The 22,629-nt window shown below is 38.0% G+C and overlaps 1 protein-coding gene across 3 annotated transcripts; it reads right to left on the bottom strand.

Annotated features, from left to right (window-relative positions):
* Positions 1–120: 120 nt before the first annotated feature.
* On the bottom strand, positions 121–22,432 carry LOC106180562 (protein Wnt-1). 3 transcript variants are annotated; one of them, XM_087004029.1, is made up of 8 exons: positions 22,133–22,432; positions 21,622–21,674; positions 20,500–21,180; positions 16,220–16,479; positions 9,412–9,692; positions 6,610–6,760; positions 3,618–3,641; positions 121–3,276 (listed from the first exon to the last, which is right to left on the bottom strand). In XM_087004029.1, the coding sequence occupies exons 3-8, from the start codon at positions 20,592–20,594 to the stop codon at positions 2,948–2,950; spliced, it is 1,140 nt and encodes a 379-aa protein (XP_086860155.1). In that variant the 5' UTR covers positions 20,595–21,180; positions 21,622–21,674; positions 22,133–22,432; the 3' UTR covers positions 121–2,947. The 3 variants fall into 3 exon arrangements, with proteins under 3 accessions (XP_086860155.1, XP_086860154.1, XP_086860156.1); XM_087004028.1 differs by lacking the exon at positions 21,622–21,674; XM_087004030.1 differs by lacking the exons at positions 3,618–3,641; positions 21,622–21,674.
* Between the last annotated feature and the right edge of the window lie 197 nt (positions 22,433–22,629).

The following is a 22,629-nucleotide window of genomic DNA, read 5'->3' as shown; positions in this document are numbered from 1 at the left end:
TTTCCTGTTTTTTTTTTTTTTTTTTTTTTTTTTTTTTTGTACATATACAGCACAATGGACACGCATTTGTGTCTTTGTTTACCTCATTGAAAATATAAATTAAAAAAACGTGACGACTAGTGATCACATAATTGGGGTTTCCTTTATTTCAACAATTTATGTATTTATCAATAAATATATAGCAGTTAGAATTAAATTAGCTTCAACAATATTATTTCATGTCTATAAGGTCTAAAAAGGAAAAGACTTACACTACACAGACGGCTGTAAGCGTTTTGAACACTCTCTACGATATAATAATTGCGTCACATTAACGTAACCAACAATTTTGAAATCTAACACAGGATTTAAATTAAGCTATGCATCTCTCTAAAAAGTATTTTTTCTAATGAATAAATAATAAACTTTGAATTGACATAACAGAGACAAGACAATATTGGTTGCTTATACTAGCAAAGGGAAAATTATGAAGTGCATTTACATGTACGTCTACTTTAATTTCTCTTGGAACCCCCTCACTGAAAGAAATGAGCTATGTCGTGTTTGATTAGCTTTAAAAATATACAAAATAATTTAGATCCTGTACAGCTCCTATCGGTTTTACCAACAAAGTCACACACTCTTTAACTTATTCATAGGCTAATAGATCGAAGGTAAAAGACTGGTCATGCACAGCTAGTCCTAAACTCCCATGAAAAAAATCTAGTAATAAATAAATTATACTATTGGTCGATTTGTAAATTGATATTGATAGTGAACAAAAATTAAAATAATATTTAAGTTAAAATTGACAAGATCAGTGCACATCAGCGCTGCATTGGCTACAGATGAGAATTCCAATATTAATACAACCACAGGATTCCCAGGTATCTTTAAATAACTGTACATTCTTGGCAAAACTTTCATGCGTTCGACTCATCTAAGCTTACTTTTAAAACAAGAATAGCTTAACAGTATAGGAGGAGTTTATTTTTAATGGACTCGCCTTTTCCAAAAACCAAAACATGCATTACTCCCACCCCTCCCCCTACATCCTACCTTTTATACCCCCAAGTAGCCTTGCGTTCACATTGCTACAACTCCATAATTACAAAAAAATAATAATGCAAAAAAAATATCAACACAGAGTTTTTGGTACCCCTCATCACAACCCAGACACAACCAGTTGAAATTTAATCATTGTGATAAGCTTACCGATGATACATGTAATAACATGGGCTTTGATATATGTACATATCTTGAAAATTAAGCACTTGGAAGAAAATACATGAATTGACTTCTGGTGAAGATAAATGTTCCGATTAACCCGAACTGTAATACCTAAGGTCTGGTGTAAAGAAGATGCGCTTATTAATTGCACGCGCACCCGGCTAGTACTCGACCCCAAAACATTTCACAGTACGCCATCCTTCACTGTGCTGTTATATACATATGCAAGCAACCGATGCACTGCGTATGCATATGCAACTACTAAATGTTTTCCATTTTGATTATGTACATAATCACAAAAATCAACATATAAAAATAATTTTATATACAATAAATTACTGTATGCCAATAATGCATTTTTACACTATTAACTGTGCAATCAGAGGCGTCGGCAAGGGCCATTTAGTCTCGTTTTGATGACAATAAATATAATTTAACACGCGTAACTTGTCTAAAAATTATTAGGCGCTATGCATAATTGTATATACAGTACATGCTTATGTACAGATATCACATCTGTGAACACTACAGGTGAGCAAAAATAACTCGGAGGGGGGAAGTATGTACAAACCATTAAGTAACTCAACACTTTGGAAATACTTCATCAGTGTTCATGATGAAAACGATTACTGCAAACTTCAAAAGAGATACCGGCTTCATCTGATACCCTTTCCGATAATGCAGCCCAGGGTCACCCAAATCTTTAAATGATGCGACGTTTGTAGTGCTTTGTATGTAGCCGGTGGTCAACTTTGCGTTATCTTTTTTTTTCCTTTTGTCACAATTAACTCAATGACCTTGCGGTATGCTAGAGATGTCGCTGCCGCGAACAGCATTAACAGACTAGAGAACGCACGTGTCCTACATACGCAGACAAGGTTCATGGAATATTGGAGTATTTTGTGACAAAATAACCCACGTTATTTTTTCTTGTCATTTAAAGTATCGGCTTTTTTTGTGGGTGGAATCAGTTCGTCTCTGCATTTAAACGTCAACTCACCGTAACAATCGCCATGTACCTGTTCTACGGCGTTCCGCCTGGCTGCAAAGTCCTTCTCGATTTTATGGTGCGGTTAATGGGGCCTCCACAGGCCCCTCTTTACTTGAAAACCAAACTTGTGCTTGGTGTGTCGTGTCTTAATGGACAGCAGCAAATCTTTTGAACATTAATTTTCTCAACAGGTATGGACGGCTGAATATAAATGGGAACTACTGCTTTTTTTTTTCCTCTCCACATGACAGGATATAGAGAAACAGAGGAGGTTAATGAAGTACTTGATAAACGGTTGAACCACAACATCATTTTCTGTACTCGATTTACCTTTTCGTAAAAACATTTTAGCTGTGTTTCGTTTGAGGTGAAATGGTTTGGTGGGCACGATGGTACTTAAGGCACTATACGCCGCCATGGTTTATGCTTATGACACTCCCTTTACTTCTAAAGTACGTGGCCATTTCGAGGTAAACATCGGCGATCGTGTGAAGTCAATGACCTGTGTCGCCACTTCCAAATATCGTCAACATTACATTGGCAGAAAATAAAAGGACAATCCCGTTGATTTCGAAACTAGTTTCACATAAAAATGCACTCCACTTGTCGACGCTCTCAGCTTCTGGTAAAGTCTTGTGCGTCTCAGTTCTACAGTTAAGCACCTTTCACTTTTCGCCGTCGCTGCGGGGTTTTTTTGGCAATCGGAATGAAAAAATCACAGGGACACACACGCATTGTCATGTTGTCTTACTTGCACGTGTGTCTTATTTTCACCCTCGTGCATATCTCACAATGTACTTTACAGCACCACTGAAACGTGCAGCTGCATCTCTCTTGAGAAGTATAACTTTCACTTTTATGTCCGCGACCGCAGCAGAGTAAGTCGCAGCCGTCTACCCCTATGGACGTTGCGTTACACTCCCTTCCCGTCGTTCCTTTGAACCCGGTGCTGGGGTCGTATTCGCAGAAAGATGGAGAATCCTCGTAGTAAACTAAGTCTTTTTTACTAGGGGCTTTGTGGTTAACATTGACTGGAAGCAGATTTGGTTTCCGTCCTCGTCCTCGACCGGAGTTCCCTGCAAAAATAGAGGAAATAAATGAAGCAGATATATAAGAGCATATATAAGGTAGTCATATTAAGAAAAAGCAGTATTTCTGTTAACACCAGTGTAGGAAACAAAGTATCGTTTAAAAGCAGTTATATCACTATTATTATTATTATTATTGGTTTGGGGGATGAAATGTGGCCATACTAAGTGATAATACTTCTTGTGTGAGTGATCGGTCATTTGCTGTGCTTTTTAATTGCGCTATAACCGTTTCTAATCGGTCCACTACAAATGCATTTGCATAGTCTTACTGAGCTTGAAGACATGGACTTCCCAGCAAAACCAGGGATGTCCAGCGCCATACTAACCTTGTTCCAAGCCCCCTTGGTTTCCTGGTAAAGAAAACCAATACATTTTGTTGAGGACCAAAAATTTTCTTTCAATTCAAATGTTTCCACCCCATGCATACGACTTATTTTCATAAGTCCATATAGCATGGCAGGGTTTAGTAAAGCCCACATTTCACGTGCATGTTTGAACCAAAATCACTTGTACATGTATTAGTTTCATACACATGCGCACCGCCACTTTGCTATCAGGCAGGAGCAAACCTTCCTCTACAGAAACCAAGGGGCTTGGAGGTGAAAATTAACATGGCCCCACAAGAAAAAAACAAACCTTACATTGCTACCACAGCTAGTATCTATATTCAGCCATCATTCTGCTTGGCAATGTGCACAACTGTATATACGTGAATATACGTTTTTAGCTTCAGTTAGATGAGATGATAAAATAACGTCAAGTTAGCGTCCTCTTTTTTTGTTGAGAACGATTTAGAGCTTATATACCCTGTGCACAATTCCAGCTCAATGTAGTAGACCACACCCACTGGTTAGAACTATTAATGGCATTATATAGAAACAACCAAGAAAGAAAATCTTAGGAAATTTCTTATGGAGAGAAATGGCGCTTAAAAGATGCACTGAGAAATTTGTTGTACCATCTTTTTAGTTCAGATCGAAAAGTATGACGTATGAGTCAAACAGGGTTTAGTTGAATGATTAGTATTAAAGTAGCACTATGAGCAGGGAATGGGTACCTTACGTATCAAGCAATCATGTTGATGACAGGTAAAACAAGTCCAAACTTATAAGATGAAAGGCATATCAATTGAAATTTCAAAACGAGTCCAACAATCTAAAGGTGGCAAAGCCGACAGCATTTGATTTTTACTGAAATAGCATGGGTGCTAGACGATAGCACCCAAGTGTGCTATATGTGGGAGAATCACGTTCGACTGGGCCGCCTGAAGGACTGTCTAATGTCCTTCACTCAGGCGGACATCTTCCTGTTCTACCGCGCTGGGTGCGGCGATGGCGCCTTTCTTGCTCACATAAGCCAGTTAACATATATGGTTCTATGGGGTTATACATGCTCGTCCCAAACAAGATCCTTTAAAGGGCACCTGTTGTGCATGATTATAATCCTCTTTTTGTAATACCTGGGCTGTCATACCCCTGCTAGATTCATCTGCCAGTATTCAGGATAATCAACCACCCCCGAGAACACTTAAATACATGTTAGTGTTACTTTTGGATCAAAATAAACACAAAGTGAATAGTTACATAGCCTTCAATGCCTCTGATCTCCCACCCGTATCCGTTGTTATAAGAATTTTGTACCTGGCAATTTTGATTGAAATTAAGATAGGGCGAAATTTACGCCGAGAACAGAAAGAAAAATGTGAACATGAGTAAGTTTGAAAGAGCAGTTTATCTGCTTGTGTAGGCAAGCAAGACGAAGGTAAGATGAGATAGATCGAATGACAGTGACAAACAGGGGGAATCTGGTTCAGAAAACACGGATACAAGAAGTGGACAAGTAAGAAATGTTACACGCTTAGAAAAATCACAAGGCTGCATTCTTGAACGGTGTACACTTTAGCGTACACGACGGGCCATTTTGGTCTTGAATAACAAACAGACGGAACGCAAATAAAACCCGAGCTTTTATTTTGGTTTGGACGAAAATGGAAAAGTAAACATATTCAATCGCTTTATCTCCGTCCTTTTTTCCCCCACCCCCACCCCTAGCGCACGGAAAGGGCATAAACAACCACGCTGATTCAACAGGCAGACAGCAGTTTTGTCACCTATATCGGCACTTGTTTGAAGTTAAAGGAGAGCTATCTTCCTAATTCAAATATTAACTCTACGCTATCATTATGACACAGAATACCCTATCATCGAGCATTGTGCATGGCGCTCGTTTTGTAACTTGTCTGTGTTCTCATCCTTTCATATTTCACTTTATCCACCGGGGTCTTAGGACCTTGAAAGAAAACCTGATACGTGTGCAGGGTATACTTTCTTCCAATTGACTTTAAATTGCAACGGCGTGGCTCCAAGTCGCCCATTGTCCACTCAGTGTATTTGTGTGAAGTGTTTATCCTTCTGATGTTGAGATTCAAGCTCTTAATGATCTTTTGACCACAGGGAGACCCCGCCTCTAGATGCGTGGCCACCAAACCAGAGATCATAGCTATCTACTGTAAAAAAAGTGGGGTGAACTTTTAAAACCGTTTTTACCCCTGATTGATAATAAAATACCTCATCCCTGACCACGGTTTTGTGTGGGAAGAAAAGCGGGAGCATTTTACATGCTTGCTTGAATGAAGGATGTACAGACAGACCCCTAGTGCGAGCAAAGTTCAAAGGGAATGGCAGAAATTGTTTTATTTCGGCGCTCTTTTTAATAGGAAGGAAGATTTATCTGGTTAGTTCTGCCCGTTGTTAATAGGGGAGCCCATTTTAAGTCGTTATTTTACTAGCCAAGACACCGTCACCTCTTGAAAGATGCGTCGTCAAAACCATGGGCCACCGCAGCTATGAAAAATGCTCTAATGGCGACTCTTCGTGGTGGCCTAGGTATCAAGTGGACGCAAATTTAAATTTAGAAAAACCCCAAGCCCAAATTAATTTATTTATTTGCCGACCAAACCTGCCAGACAAGAGTAAAGCTTGATACTAAGCTATACAAAGCGCATGCGGGTTTGTACGGTGGGGTTGGATATGTTGCCCATTAAAAAACTATTAATATTTGTCCACATTACCTATCATAGAGTTGTTAATCAAGTATATGTATCCAACAACGAAGATATCAGATTCAATCCATAAAATAAAACAATCATAAGAATTTCTTAAACAACCCTACACCGGTGCTTTTAAGCCATAAATGAAACTGAAATTAAAAGTACTAGGAATATCAATAAATCAAAACCATCTACTTTAAAAACACTGCACAAACCCTTTACTTCTTCAAGTAAGAAAAGGAGAAACAATCGACCATCGTTTGATTTACCTTGATAAACTCTCGATGCTCCGTCAAATCGTCCTTTTATTAAATCGCCCACTGTTCTAAATTTTGGCAATCTCATCCAACATGTCTTTACTGTACAGCTTCCTGACATTCCATGGCATTTACAGTCTCTCTCCATTTGATTTTGTACATGCTTAAAAAATGAAAAAAAAATGTTTAATGCATAATGCACAATATTACAAAAGAATAGCTGTTATGTAAAATTGATCAAATATTAAGCTGAACGTTTTTATCGCCATTTTCAAGGACCCTTTCCTTTGACTATATATTAGCCGAAAATCATTTTGGGTCCTGTAATCTCACAATTAAAAGTCTTGAAATAACCATTTTAATCACAATCAAAATTTTTGTCAAAATCAAGATAAGTGAATATTTTACGTAACTGAAATATGCAAACATATTTAAGAGGATATTAAGCATTTAATAAATTATAGTTTTTTCGTAGATGTTCTACCGCTATGATATATATTCACAGAATCAAGGAATAAGTTCTGGGCGTTTTATTAATAGTAGTGTGTTGTTGTTGATGCAGTAACAACCACAACAACAAAAGTGCTTCACGCGTTCGAAAAAAAGACCCGCTCCCCCCCCCCCGAAAAGAAATTCAAAAAGCTATATTGTTTGCAAATTCTCTTCCTTATCCAATTTTTCTTCCTTTCTTAAAATAATTACAATTAAACAATTTTAAAAATTCGCCAGAACCATTCTAGTTATTGTTAATTTATTATTCATCGCTCTTGATAATTTGATCACAACGAGTTACATTTCAGAATTCTAATCACCTTGGGTTTGGATGCGGGCCTTTTTATTTTCTTAGCAAAGGGCACACCCTGTTTTACTATCGTATAAATAAAGCTGTAAGCAATAACCTCAGACAAAATGCATTTTCCTTTTTGTAAAGTGGTAATCAATGAGACTGATTTACAGTTTCTGGTATTATTCTACAGGATGTCTTAACGCCGCTATTGACGCCTTCACGGTGTGTAAGCTTTATGACGCAACTGATTCACTATGGTGTCTCTTACAGGGCAATAAACCGTTGGGCGAAAAGACCAAAATGTCTGTCATTGAGACAAAACATTAGAATAGGTTTTCGCTTTATTATACCCTATTAGTCAAAAATGTTATCTTCTAGATAAAGAGGGTTATGGCCAAAGAAATGGAATGTGTAATTTAAGGGGGAACAAAAGGTAGCCGAGAATAAAAATTGATGCAATTCATCAAAAGCCATTATCTAGGTATCTCTTACACTCTCACGTAGAAGTTGTTAATTGGTACTGTTTAGCATAGACGTTTAATTTGTTTTAATACCGTGGTGATATATGCCTAAGACAGGAAAGAATTTCAATGTTGAAATTAATTGAAAATTTATGGGCTTGTTGGCGACACGACGCTTGATTGTCCTTCCAGTTAAGTCCACGCCAGACTTACACTACTATTATTCCCCGACACCCTGTCTGAAGGTGTAGCGTCTCAAAGAGATAGGTGCATCTCTGGGATCTCCCTTTGTCTTTGAAGCGGCTAACGAGGCCAGACAAGCGTCCGGTCACAGGAATAAATTATATATATCCCCGAATAAATTGGCTAACGTTGCATTTATGATGAGGGATATACTTTTAATAGACTAATTTTGGACCTTCTTCAAAATAGTTTCGGACTTACGGGGGTGGGGGGTGGGGTGGGGTGGGGGGGTATGTGTACGGTGGAAAGAGGATGCGGTCCCGCGCATGCAGGTCTAATTTTCATCTGTTTTACTATCGTATTCGTACTGATGATTAACAAAATAATGCCAGTAAGCTTTTGGATTAATTCATTATGTTTTGTCTTCCTAGAGTATTCGAATTTGCCATTAGTTCAGTTATACATTGATGAAATTCTAACGCCAAATCCCCCCCTTTCGCCAGAGTACATGTAGACCATTTTACCAATCAAAAATACACAAAAATTCAAATGTAATCGAACTTAATTGTCCTATGACATATATTAATATCATCAATCCATTTGGCGTCCAATTAGATCAATCGAAAACAGCCCATTGCGAACTGAGCTATCCACTTAAAGCATTCGACAAAACTGAAGCTGTGAAATAAAAAAAGATCCGCAATCAGAAGGGGCTTATGTAACTGAAATAACTTCAGTAAAATCATTGTGTATATAAATCCCATACGTGTACTTCATGAAAAATATTTACTGAAAAAGAGAGACGGACCCATTCATAATTTTTAACTTATCTTATATCTTATCATCTTTTATAAAATCATTATATTATGGCATGTGGTTACAACATTTGAAGTCACCACAAAACAGGTAAATGGGGCAAATGATGAATGGTTATAGCGAAAAGAGAGAAGAGAATCGAACGCTGGGTCCATTCATCTGCAGCCGACTGTAGTGGATTGAAAACGAGACCATGGTTGTACGTTGACAAAATATATGGGAGTTTGGCGTGTCTTGGGACCACATAACAAAAGGCGTGGCTATCTCGTCGGATAATCTAATTTGAAGTAACATTTATTCTAACTGTGCTTCATTATAACCATCGTTCTCTAGGCCTATTACACAGTGGGTGGGTGTATGGCAGTTTGTAGTGGGCGTCAATGTTTTTTTTTCTTTTTATAAATTTCCGTTGGAAGTATTTTTTACATCAAAATCGAAAACTAAACATGTTTTATCTCTCTCGATATTTCATAGAGCGGTGCCTCAATTTTTTTGTCGTTGTTTATAAAGTTTTGTGGAATCTTATTTGTCTTTGTTACAACTTAAATCTTGGAAAAAAATACTTACCAGGCGTCCAGCGCCATTATTATGCCTGTTCATTATATATCTCAAGTCTCTGCCCTTTTCAACGCCGTCAGTGAACGATTTCCCAAACCGCAGACCAAATTCCATATTGTCGCTGCAACCTCCCCATTCCCAGGGTTTCCCACTCTGGTCTACACTCGGGTACCGGAGTTGCCTGTAGTCGCACGTGCATGTTGAGATGATGCCCTCGGCGCACGCCCGTGCGAGCTGATACGTCACTGCCGCACTTGTAATAGAATAAATGAAAGACGTCTCTCTGCATCCTAAAAATAGAAGGATTTTCGTCTTAGTATATAAAAAGTATGTATGCATTTGAAAAAAGTGATAGGCCTACACTGAACGCGCGGTTACATTTTTCCTCGTTTGAAAATCGGAAATGTAAAAAGTAATTATTCAGTATATAAGTACGCTTTGATGTGATACAACCTCTGTGAAGATTTCCGGGCCTGACCACAAAGTCAATAATATGGTAAACCAGAAAAACAAAAGAGGACATTATCATTGTGATTGGCAAAACCTCTTTTTTACCTTTGGTTTATTTCCGTGTTTATTTTAAATATACTTAGGGATTTATAAATATCACTGGGCATGCGAGATAAGTACTTTTATATTGCATTCTGGTAACAAACAAAAAAAATCCCAAAGAAAAAAATTCAGATAATCAGCATCACCAAATAACTTTATTTATGCCAACGACTTCGGCAACTTCAAAAGTTGGCTCTTCTAAATGAATATCCATAAAGAGCTTTCCTTCCGTGTCGCATTATATAAAATGAACCCAAAAATATATTCATTGTTTTATGAATTGTTTTTTGTCAGCCTTATCAGTTCTAAAAATGATGAACGGCAACCAGGTGCGTACTTATACCAGTAGGAGAATAACTCCACGCAACGCCGTGCTGCTGTAGGTGAAAACTACCAAGGTCATTAAAGTGCGAGTCATGTGTCTTGTAAAACCTTTGAATGGTTATATCGCCGAGTTACTGAAATGGCCTATGAAAACTTGTTCCTTGGGGCTTTTCTTATCCGCCGTTGTTGTCTTTGTTTTTCTTACCGTATTTGTAGAGTAAATCGATTTTAAATGTGGTCTGAATCTGATCATATTTTGAAACTTTGTTTTTCAATAATGAAAAAAATTATGCAGTGCGGGTATTGTATGAAAATATATATAAAAACATGCAGTAAGAGAGTGCTCTAGTTTGCACTGATCACAATTTAGTTAGCAAATTAGCAGGTCTATACCTTAAATTTCCTTTAATTATAAGTATCTGGAGTGAAATACGTTTGCAAGGGCATTTCATGTATGTTTGTTACACGTCCCGGTATACTATCAGCCGATTGTCGAATATGGGCCGCTTTTTTAAATGTTTTATTGGTCTTTAAAGCTTTTTTAAATGTTTTATTGGTCTTTAAAGCTCAATTCCGTCATCACACACACACACACACACACACACACACACACAGAGAGAGAGAGAGAGAGAGAGAGAGAGAGAGAGCAAAACTGTTGAAATTGAGGTTAAGTTCTTTATCAAATCTAGGATGGTTCTGAAATCATACTCCAAGGAAATTCAGTGCACAACAAACGTCTTTGCCGCACATCAATATTGCTATGCCAAGTGTTGTGTAATGGTCGTGATAGTATGCGAAGACATTACCTTTAGACCATCTGCTAGAGCGGAGTATCAAATTTAGCCCCCAGACAATGGGAGAAGAAAAAACACTGATACACTAAGGCCCGTTTCAAACAGTGAATCAGAGAAATTTGTGTGTAATGATATCTCAACTTTTGAAGAGAATTGTAAAAGTTTAGTGCCTCTTATTTATTGCTAGCTGTTTGCCGTATGAGGGTTTTTAAAATCGTTCGGTGTCTCCACGGGTTCACATTGAGTCGGTCCCATTAATCAATGTCATGAGGACCCAGGATTTCAATGACACGAAATTCTACCCCAAATATCGCCTGATTAGAAAGAAAACTCGGGTGTACCACCACTACTCTTCACAACCCTCCTTAAAATATGACAAGAAGTCTGAAATATATCAAAAGGGAACGGACGCTAATTGCTTTTTTTTTTGTTTTTGTCCTTGTTGACGACCTATACCTCGTGCTCTCCTTTTCCCTACTATTCACCTCTGCTTTAGACTGGTCTGTCCTTTTCATAGGCCAAGCATTTCAGTCTTTAACAAAAATAAGCTCTCGAAATTGAACCATCAGTGGTTGACCGTCACCTTGTACGCTCGGGTCATTTCCTATGTCCAGAAACTATATATCTGACACGCCAATTTTCCTCATTGCCTGTATATAGAACGAAATAACATAACTGGTCACAACACACCAGAAAAAAACCTTTGGCAACATTTTTAAAGGTCGTCTGGCGACATTTCAATAACTTAATTGCAACAATGGTGAAAAGAATCGACAAAAGTATTTTTTCTTTTATGTGAAACTGTAACAGATGACATGAAAACTGTGACACCGATATAGATGGTTGAAATCGATCCCTTTTTAAAGAAGCAGCATAGCACAAAGACCATTCTTCGGAGCAAAATCGCTGCTTATTTGTAGAAATTTATTTATGGAGAAATATGTATCACTTGAGTATTTGATATTCTTATTGTCATTGATTTTATTTATTTTCTGCTGATCAAAATACACGTATTCCGACCCCTTAAATGCGTCAGCTTGCTGGTTACGCGCGTCTCACAACAGCTTACGTCATCCCGTTTTGGCTACGCGCTTTAGGTATATAGGTATGCATGTATGTATGTGCGTATATTAAATGATCATTCCTGATACTAAAGTGGACTTAAAGACTCTCCTTTTATCTGATGTACAAATCTGACCATGTCAGGTGCTGTGTTGTTCTTTACTAAATCAGTCGGGGAGAAAATTAAGTTAGATTCCTCGCTATTCTCCTATATTTGACCAGGTTGTATTCTTTCACAAGCGTTCATACAAGAAAGAATGCAAAGCCACTGGAACACACATTCAGTTGAAGTCACACGCCTCTAAAGTGATGGTAGAGCATTGTTGTGTCTGTTTTGCCATTTTAAATACAATTATAATCCAATCACAGCGTCCATATTATTCGCCTATAACGATCCTACCCTAAATACTTTGATAATGAATAATGCCTCAGTCTTTGCATGCTAAGTGACATAAGAAGTGCGCAATTTCTACCTTATAACATCCTTTAAGGAGAATAACTAGAAATACATTTGTACGCGTCATTAATTAGCCATCAAATTCCCGTTTAAAATATCCATGTCACATCTGGCAACAATGGTCTAATTTCTGTTGTAAAGAATCAAATTAAAAATGGAATATAAGAACGTTATATCACCAAAATGTACCAGAAGATTAGAAATCGTAAAGAATATATTTATTTGTAATCACATTAACCATTTTAATCCACAGAAAACATTCAATTAATTTCACTAGACCAATTCAAAATGTTGAAAACTGAGGGATCCGTCATCCTATAGTCACCAAAGGGTTGTTACGTCAAACAAGAATTGCCCAAATCACTTGTTCACTTTCGGGTGACATTAAGGTAGATTTAAAAACACTTTGCCGCATCTGCTTTTCTTTAAGAGGTTTGTGAATTTACTGCCATAAAACCCGCTCCCCATAAGCCACAACAGCTCAGGTAACTGAGAAAATTATCAGTCGAGGTCTCTTAAAAGGCCGCCCTAAATTTTTGCTTAATGTCATCTTCAAAGCGTCTGATCAACAAACGATGTCAACGTGTCATCTTTGATTAAGTGTCCCTTTTAATCGAACAGAAAGCACGACAGGTAAGCACGATGTTTAGGGGGTGTTGATCTTCAAAGGGAGGTGACTTGATTACCGCAGTCAACAATGTCAACGTTGAGGAGGGGGGACTTTCTGGGCACCCTTCGTGGGAAATTGAAATATGGTCCGAAGCGTCTGTGACCAGTGTCCACGCCGTACCTGTTAACACCAGAAAGCCCACCTAGCTGGTGGCGGTCTGCTGGCCACTTGAAACCTTAAATAAATGGTCAATTTTGTGGTTTTGTTTGAAGCATTCCTACTGGAGTTCTACCTCGTCCTGCGTTGCTCCAGCCTATTGTGAGGTAGTGGAGCCAGCTAATGTTGGAATGCAAGTTGTAAAGCTTTCGTTGTGTCAAGTTAATAAAATGCAGTACTGTATAGACTACAAAGAAGCAAATAGTGTATTAGCTGAAAAGATTTTTGGCGATCCAGCTTTAGTTTGTTTTCAAAAGCAGAACAGCAGAAAATATTCTGATTCGTCTTAAGTGATTGATTTTATGTTGATATTTGTGATTTTGTTTTCTTACAATTTTGCACAGAATCGCGTTGACCAGTTTGTTTTATTTCTGGGCGTATAACATTGCCTGCTGCAATTCAAAATTGAAGTCTTACATTCTACATTAGCGTACACAGGTTGTAAAGGGACCCTTCCCTGTGTTCAGTGAATTCTTTCAAGCAACAGGTGTCTGGAATAAGAGTAAATCACACCTTAGCCGTCGTTCTCTTCGCGTAACTTTAAACAGCAAATTAAAAAAAAATTCAAACCACCTCAAAGTGTTATTCTATATGGGCATGGTACATATATTGTGACACGCGACCTATGGAGCATTTTTCCACAAACTTCTACTTGCCTATGTACAGATGCACATGTAACGCTTTGTAATGACTAGATAATTTAACTATGAGAAATAGTGAACGTCTTAAAAGAAATGAGCCGCTTTAATTACCGAATGCACTGCAATGGGGGACACTCCCGCTTCGAATTAAGAATTTTCTGTCGATTATTCGTCATATTTTCATTTATTTACTCATTTTAAAAAGCGATTTAACTATAAAGGTAAACAATTAAACTAGTTTTCTTCAAAGTTAACCCGATTGCCCCCTTAAAAAAGAAAATATATATCTATCGCTATTTAGGCTAAACGTAGAAGTATAATGGGAGAAATACCTTTGGTAGACATGTGATTAGCAAGGGAAACGTGAGAGATAGCAGGAGTTAAGATAGTGGAAACAACAAATTTGTGAATTCTCCTTCAGGCCCCCTTGAGTTTTATAGTACGCTCGAACCTAGAACCACTAAACAACGTGTTTCAGTGGGCCCTTGCTAGTTATAGACCCCAAGATAGAAAACGAATGATGTGAGATGCAAGACCAATCATTTGTGTTAAATTCATCAGCATTGAGGCTGTAAAAACCACTAGAACTTAAGCATCATAAATATTATAGATAAAAGAGACCTAGTCGGGAGCGGTTTTGGTTGTTTGTAAATATCAAGATTTGTGTGGTTAAACGACTTAACCTTCGTGTACTCGATGGGGCAATGTCGAGTGTTTGATAAGCATTTGTACATCAATTTGTACTTCATTTCACATTCATGGACAGCATACGAAGTTGTCTTTTTTTTTCGACACACATGCATATGTTCATACTTTAAGACAAATGCAGGACTTGTTCTCTGTTTTACGAGGTCCCAGCAGAAATGACAGGTCTGCAATCAAAAAATCTGAGGCCTGGGGAATTAAGTGCAGAGGTCGCCTCGCGCACTGATCACAAACCCAATTTAAATCTATTTCTCTGGGTGTTTAGGCAATTAAAAGTCATCAATCTAATATCCTCACGCGCATTATTATGTAGGGCATTTCATTTAAACGTCTGAATGATACAGAGGACGGTTTAACCCGGGTGTCATATTCAAGATATGTCTATTTAATGTTCACATTAAATGTTCACATATTCTGTCAGCGTGTTGTCAATTCTTTCGTTTAATGTGTACTTTGAGCCAAAGGTAAGAACATGGGCTATAATCTGTGCATTTGTTTTGCATGTGATACTTAACGGTAATACGGGCGCGCACAAAACATCATTTTCATTTCAAAATCAACGTAGGCAAACTATTTCACATGCCACTATGGATTCTATTCTATTCGTTAAAAGACGTAAGGTCCAAAACATTTTCATTTTGAAACGACGAACTGTGTTAGTTGCAAAGTTGTCTCACAACGTGTGATTCTATTCCAATAGATTCTCTCTTCTTTTGAAAAATAGACCTACATATCAAAGTTAATTTTACACTCATCTGTGTTTCTACATGTATATGTGTATATATATCAGAGGTTTATGGGCGAGCGTATGTCCACACCTCACCAGTTTCAGTTTTTATGTCCCACTGTCAGGGCATGCCTAGTAGAAATGATGGTCGTGGTTTAATCAAATGTAAATTTTGCGGTTTTCATAAATCAAAACTTTTAATTTAATGGCGTTTTTTGCTTCGCTTTTGACGTGTTGAACTTGTAAATACAACATTTCACGTAATTTACTTCCTCTCTCGTGTCGCCTATAAAATTGGTATCTCCGTATTAAAATTATGAAAACTTCAGGCAGGCCCTAGGTCCGATGACAGTGACGTTTCACTGTTAAACCGTAGGGTAAGTACTGAGGCCACCACACCAATATAAATATGTCTTTCTTCCAATAAACATAGTATGTTTGTGTGTGACAGTGAGAGCTCTGGGGTCAACTAAATTGAACAGATAAAGTATTTCAGTGTCACATGCACATCTCGTTAAATTATTTTGCTAAGTTTTTTTACCTTTTTCTAACCCAAACACTTTTGTAGGGTGGCGATTTCCATCATTTTGCTTGCGGGGTGTCCAGTAGATAGTTCTAATACTAGTACTAGTGTTCAAACGAAATTCCCGTAGTGCAAATACCTTGTCAGTAATAGAAAAACAAAGAAAGAAAAATAAGAGTGACATCAAATACACAAATATATCTTACCTTTGAGCATAATTTTTCCAAAAATATTCCCGCCATGGCTGTCGTCTGAAGTTGGACAGTTCCATTTTCTGTTCTTAAACTGATGCTGGCATTCGTCGACGGCTAGACGCGCGCCTTTTGCTATGGCAATGATTGTCCCTTGGTTTTCTGCGACCAGCTTTCTCTGCTTCCTCGATAAGGGCTGTAGACTGGGGTTAAAGAGGACTGTAGAGCTAGGATTCAGCAGTGTGTTCTGGGGTTGCGGCACGTTTGCCAAAGCCCTGTAATTTGCGAAAGAACCACTCTTAAGGTGTGACATTTGAATCGTTTATCGATTGTAAACTGTACACAAATCATGCTGGTGTCTATCAAGTTAACACTGAGAATGCCCTGCGATAACAAATAAACAAATAAATATATGAGGATACCGATTTTCAAGATAAAATCTTGTAGCTTGTAAATGTTGGCTGTATTAGTCTTTTAAGTACTTCGCGAGCTCCGGTTTGGACTTACACCTAATTGTGTATTGAAACAGCTAACAATCAGAGAGAAAGGGGCTTAGCTTATCTTGTAGTTGTTTTTGATCAGTACGTTATCTCCCACAAACACAGTTCCAGTGCTCTCGTGCGAAGATCGATGTTATCAGATTCACTGCTTAGATCTTGCACAATCGGTGCAGGTACGACAGACATATATCACATTGCGATCCCGATTTAATGATGTCTTCTAGCATCAAAAACAAAGCACACAATGTCCTTTACACGACATGCGGCGAGTGGTCAGAGGAGTTGAAAGGGGATAAGAGACAACATAATTGTTTTTGGTCATACTGTTTGTTCTGGGTGGGACAGTCAAAATGTACAGGTGACTAGCACATTTGTACTGAGCTGTAAAGCCGCCCCACTGTAATACGCAAAACGAAGGGACCACCATTCACCAATACCATCACCTTCTCCACACGATTCTACGTACGTCTGGGTTTCAAAAAGAATTAACATCATGAGAGAATTAGACACAATTTAAGGCACATCAGTGCAGTATTTACATGTATACTCAGCAGTTATGATAATCTACGGTATATAAAGAAGTAGATGTGTCATAAAAGTTTAGGTGGGTTCATTAAAGGTAGCGATAATCATATAATTTTTGTGAGCAGACACATTGTCCGGACTTTATGAGGGAACAGTGCGTGCACGAAAATCGTTATTACTGAAATCTAATCACGTTGACAATTACTGACAATGTTTCGGTATCACTGTATCTACTCAATCTAGATAAGCCGCTCATACGAGGTCCTTCGGTTTCCGGAATTTAAGATCAGAGACACCGTCTGCACCCCTCCCCCCCCCCTCTCTCTCTCTCTCCCTCCCCCTCTCTCTCTCTCTCTCTCTCTCTCTCTCTCTCTCGGTGTGTGTGTGTGTGTGTGTGTGTGTGTGTGTGTGTGTGTGAAACAAGAATGCCTTACATATAATACTCATATGATAAACGGTCTTTGCCAAAAATACATCTTATTAGTAAGCAAATAAGCTGCTAGCAAACACATACATTAATATAAAGAGAAAAATCAGGTGCCCGGTAAATCTATTTGAATAACTAGCATAGTTGCATCTTCATTTCAGCCATGTTGGAAAGTTTACATACAAATAAGAAAGAATTACAGGAATACTTGACATGAGAAAAATGAAAATGATGCACCAGTTTGCCTTCAATCACAAACCAAGATAGTTAGCATATGTATAAGAGTTATTTGTATATATTAAGTCTCTTGCGTTTAAGAGAGAGAACATTTGTGATCTTGGATTATCATTTCTGCAGATCTATGAAGGAAGGGTTAAACTGATCGTATCAAAGAAGCAAATAAAAGCTATTCACTAGAAATGCTTATCGCCGACAAATTAAATAGATAGATGTAGATGTAAAGAAAAATGGATAGATTATAATCAAATGAAAAAATAATAAGCTCTGAGTCATTAACTAGATTCGGTTATAGAGTACCGCAAAGCACAGATCATAAGGTTACAGAAAGAAGATTCTGAACAAAACCGCCTTTGTCAGTAACATTCAAATGATTTCCCAGTTTGTATATATATCTTTGTCCGAGGTTTGTCGCATGCCTTTTTAAATCAAGTTTGAATTTAAAGATAACTCTTTAGATAACGTGAAATATAGTTATAAGCTAGTTTGGCACATGAGATAAATTAAAGATCATTGAAAATGGAAACCCGGATTGTTGCTGCGTGGGGTAGAAAATCTAAGAAAGCAGCGGCGTTTACTGAATTTCCGGTGTTAGCATTGTTACGGATGTGATAGTGTATAAAAACATGAAAGTGTGATAATATTACACAGAGTTTTTTAGCGTGCATAACTCTATTGACTGTGAGCAAACACAAATCAAATATGTACTGAGGGGGGTTGCGCGGACCTGCTTTTGAAATAGAATCTGAATCAAACCTCTCCGTAGCACGGGCCACTTGGCATGTAAAGACGGGTTCTTACATGCGACATATTTCAGATAAATATTGTTCCTGGGTTTTTCTTCATGAAAATGCGTTTCACCACTTCAATAGACGCCTCCCTGATCAAAGCTTTGTTGGGACAAGTAAAGGAAGGGCTCTTTTTTTCTTCTTACAGGTCAGGAAACAATGCTCGGATTTTGGGTGACTATCCAATTGACTTTCTTCTTTGATCGAAAGGGATATTGTAAGTTCACAATATCATTTATGAAATGCACGAATAGCCTTGAAGCTTATCAGTCCGTTTTAGGCTGATTTACGTATTTTAACCGTCGTAAGGTTCAAATCATAACTGACCGGTAAATTACAGAGTCTGAATTAGACATAAATCTTTATTTATCAAGAGTTATTTATTTATTTATTTATTTTAAATTTAGTCGATAAATAATACAACACAATTTTTTATTTAAATTTAAACAAAACTTAACGCCAAATTGAAGTTATGATTCAAAATACTTGCCAGACTACAAAATAGAAGAATGTTGTCCATTCAAAGGCCCGTGAAAATGCCAAAGCACATGTACATTTGCGGTTAACTTACACAGCCAATATTGCAGAGTACAGGTAAAAAAATTGCGGTGTTTCAGATTAAACTACCTGGCTTGAAACTTTGCATTTTAATGAGCGCATTTATATTTTCCATAGGTACGAGGTAGCAACTTTGAGTAAACAGATAAATAAGCACAAACCGCAGAATCTGACATATGTAGGACATCCACCGGTAGATGGGGACATGGGCCAAGAATCGCACGTTTTTTCATGTCGACTTACGTTTCCTGACGTACTATTCTGTTTTGTTATAATATCAATCTTGAAGACGTTTACTTTCCTTTAGAAAACTAATTTAGTGTATGTTAGTAAATAGATAACTAACGCTCATTCAGGCCTGCTTACACGCAAGGACAGAAATATGAATGCAATATTTGTTTATCTTTCCGGTCTTTTCAGGAGTTATGAAAACCTTTCGTTTGCGGTAGGTGAAATCTTTGACCGCAAGTATCCAAAATTTTCACAACACCTTATTATTGATAAGCCTGAGAAATGAAAAACGCGAAAGTTTCTTGACTTAGTGCCTGAATGGGCAAAATATTTTCTTAAGTTAGTCAACCAAGTGTGTACAATGTCGGCGATTATTTACTTTCTGTAACTTTACTACACAAACGGAAAATATTAAATAAAATGACAAAAGCATTTAAGCTTTGGAATGTAGCAAATCCATGCGGTGCGACAGTTTACGCGCATTTATGGTCGGCAAGCGATTCGATACCACAACTAAGTATCGCCTTAAAAAGGAAGAGAAAAACAAACAGGACAACTTTTTTCTTCACACCATGAATCTTCCAATTCGGTCGTTAAATTGAACCCGACATGTAGAACTGCGTTCATACAAGTTCTTAAATAAACAGGGGAAAATCAGGATAACATGATATGGAAGTGCCAAAACGGAACAATACACCTTCAAATTGAAAGCCTTCTCCACGCCGAGATTTGAGCCCATGATCAGGGTGTTCGATTTAAAAGAAGGACAAAAAGATATCTAAATGTACCAAGCTTCGTTCTACGCCACTGCCCATGTAGACTTTGGCGCGCTGAGACACGAGGAAAATATTTCACATAATACGTATTATCAAACTGGAAATATAGAACTTCAGTGAATTTTTTTCTTCGTGTGTATTGAATGTAAAACATTAAAATAATAATAATATTATTAAATAAAAAATAAAGCCAAAAAATAACAGTGACAAAATTACCAATTTATATTAAAAAAAATATAAATAAAAAACTTACCACCATCGTACTCCTCTTAATAGCCGGCTTTTCTTGGTCGCTGACATGTGTGCCATTAGAAAACAGAGAAAAACTATCAAGTTATTCAGCTTCATGATGCAACTGTTTTTTAAACCTGGCCGTATGTCCTCTCAAAAGAGTCAGAACAATTTAAGATAATATTAAGAAAAATGCTGAATATATATACATGTACATATAATCCACCGAAAAATAATCTCCTAGTGCCTGTAGACTTTCCTTTCGCTGATAATACTTCTAGCAGCGAGTAAGAAGGTATATTCTTGTAAAACGTCTCTTCGCCTTGTGAACTCCAATGTGGTCGCGTTTAGTCACCATGGATCGACAAGCGTTGATCTAACACCGGGGTCTTTAGCTTAATGTCCTTTTTTCGCACTTTGTCTGTCTATCATTTTTTTCTTCAAAAGGTCCCCGGTGGTGCGTCAATCAGCTGAGGGGTTTATTGGCTAAGCCAGGAGATGACACACTATAAATTGTACGAATATAATAGGCTATGTCCGCTTGACAGCCTCGGCTCGAACCAATGATTATTAAGTATGCATTGAAATACATTGGATTCTACCCGGTCCGCATTTGTGCCTCTTAATGCCATTTAGAATCACTTAAAGTACTGGGGTATCAATGCCGGTGTTTGTAGGTCCCCCGCTGAACGTCCTTGTAATCCTGTTAAAAACAAATAGGATAGTGAATAGCAAAGCTGATCGTTGTTTTATTAAAAAGGTAAGATATGGTGTCCTAACAAACGTAATTATCCACCTCAAAGAGCGGACACCAGACACCGGAATTGCATGAATACAACGTCACACTTTTGATTCAATCTGCAAGAAAGCCCCGCCTACGAGGTGCCGCGAAATCTTGTAGCGATTTTCGAAAGTTCTCAACTTCGGGTTTTATGGCCTCTTACCGTCTTGTGACTCAAATATCGTTCCTCTAAACTAATTGTATCCCCGCTCTATCTTGATTGGATCTGCAAAAGACTTCCTGTCCGAAAGTTTTACAGCCCATTGTCGGCAGAAATTAACAACAACTGCTTCAATTTTATAACCATTTAACCCCAAATGAAACCTCCCCGTATATCATCCCTCTAAACGTGCACTACCTTACCTCAAGCCTATTGTCGAATAACCTGCCTACACTTTGATGCTCTGTAACGTTCTCTTTAAATGGCGTGCGGAAAGATATGTAATATAGGAAAGTTAGATATGTGGTCTTTTGTTAGAGATAGTGATTAATTCAAAACCAATTTACTATTCTACCTGTGTGCACAAATTGTCACCATTGAATTGAATCCAACAATGTGTCAATATGAGTAAAACGGAATTTACTGAAGCCGTATAATTGAATCTAACCAAACGCCTTGTTAGTATGCCTTAATTTGTAAAAAGAGTCCCCGCCTCTCTTAATAGAATTTCCTCATTGCCCCTGTCTGACCAGTCGGGCAGAAGGCAGACGCTACAGGTAACTAAATATGCACTGTAGAGGGGGCTTTTGCCCACTGGGGATCTAAACCGACGGAGCACGCGGCCACATCGGTGCCTACCTGTTTTCTAATTACAGGCCTTAAATCTCCGAACCAGTACATTACGCCACGCTGAGGAATGAAAACTTGGGTTACCTGAACGGCGTTTGATCTCCCGAGTGATGAACCATTTACATTGTGTGCTCTCGGTGGTCCCTGTCTTTTGACGGTGCTGTGGGGGGAAGTAGTAGCGGTGTTGTATATAAGATTGCCGCGGTGATTGATGAGACCCTGTTAACCCGGTTAATAGTATCTCTCTTTCTCTACTCAGCATTTCTCCACGAGATCATCTTGCAGGAGAAAATTCCACCGGAGACCGAGCGAGCGAGGAAGAGCAGCACCACCATGCTCTAGCGCGCATCGGGATAGCTGGTTTATTTCGTCACGGTATGCAACCTGTTGCAGAATAAACAGATTTAATGGTTTACGCAGTGTCGCATGCTATTTGCCATTTCTTCCTTTGCTCCATTACTCATATCTGTGTGACCAATGGAGACATGTAATTGAATCACCCTAATACACGATAAAAACATTAATTTTTTCTACTTCATTAGAGAATTTATCACATCTCTTGGATGATTCAATTGCTAACT

Source organism: Lingula anatina, chromosome 2 (assembly GCF_051362555.1).
Source record: "Lingula anatina isolate TDL-2025a chromosome 2, LinAna3.0, whole genome shotgun sequence".
Classification (NCBI taxonomy): Eukaryota; Metazoa; Brachiopoda; class Lingulata; order Lingulida; family Lingulidae; genus Lingula; species Lingula anatina.
This window is presented reverse-complemented; position numbering and strand designations above follow the sequence as displayed.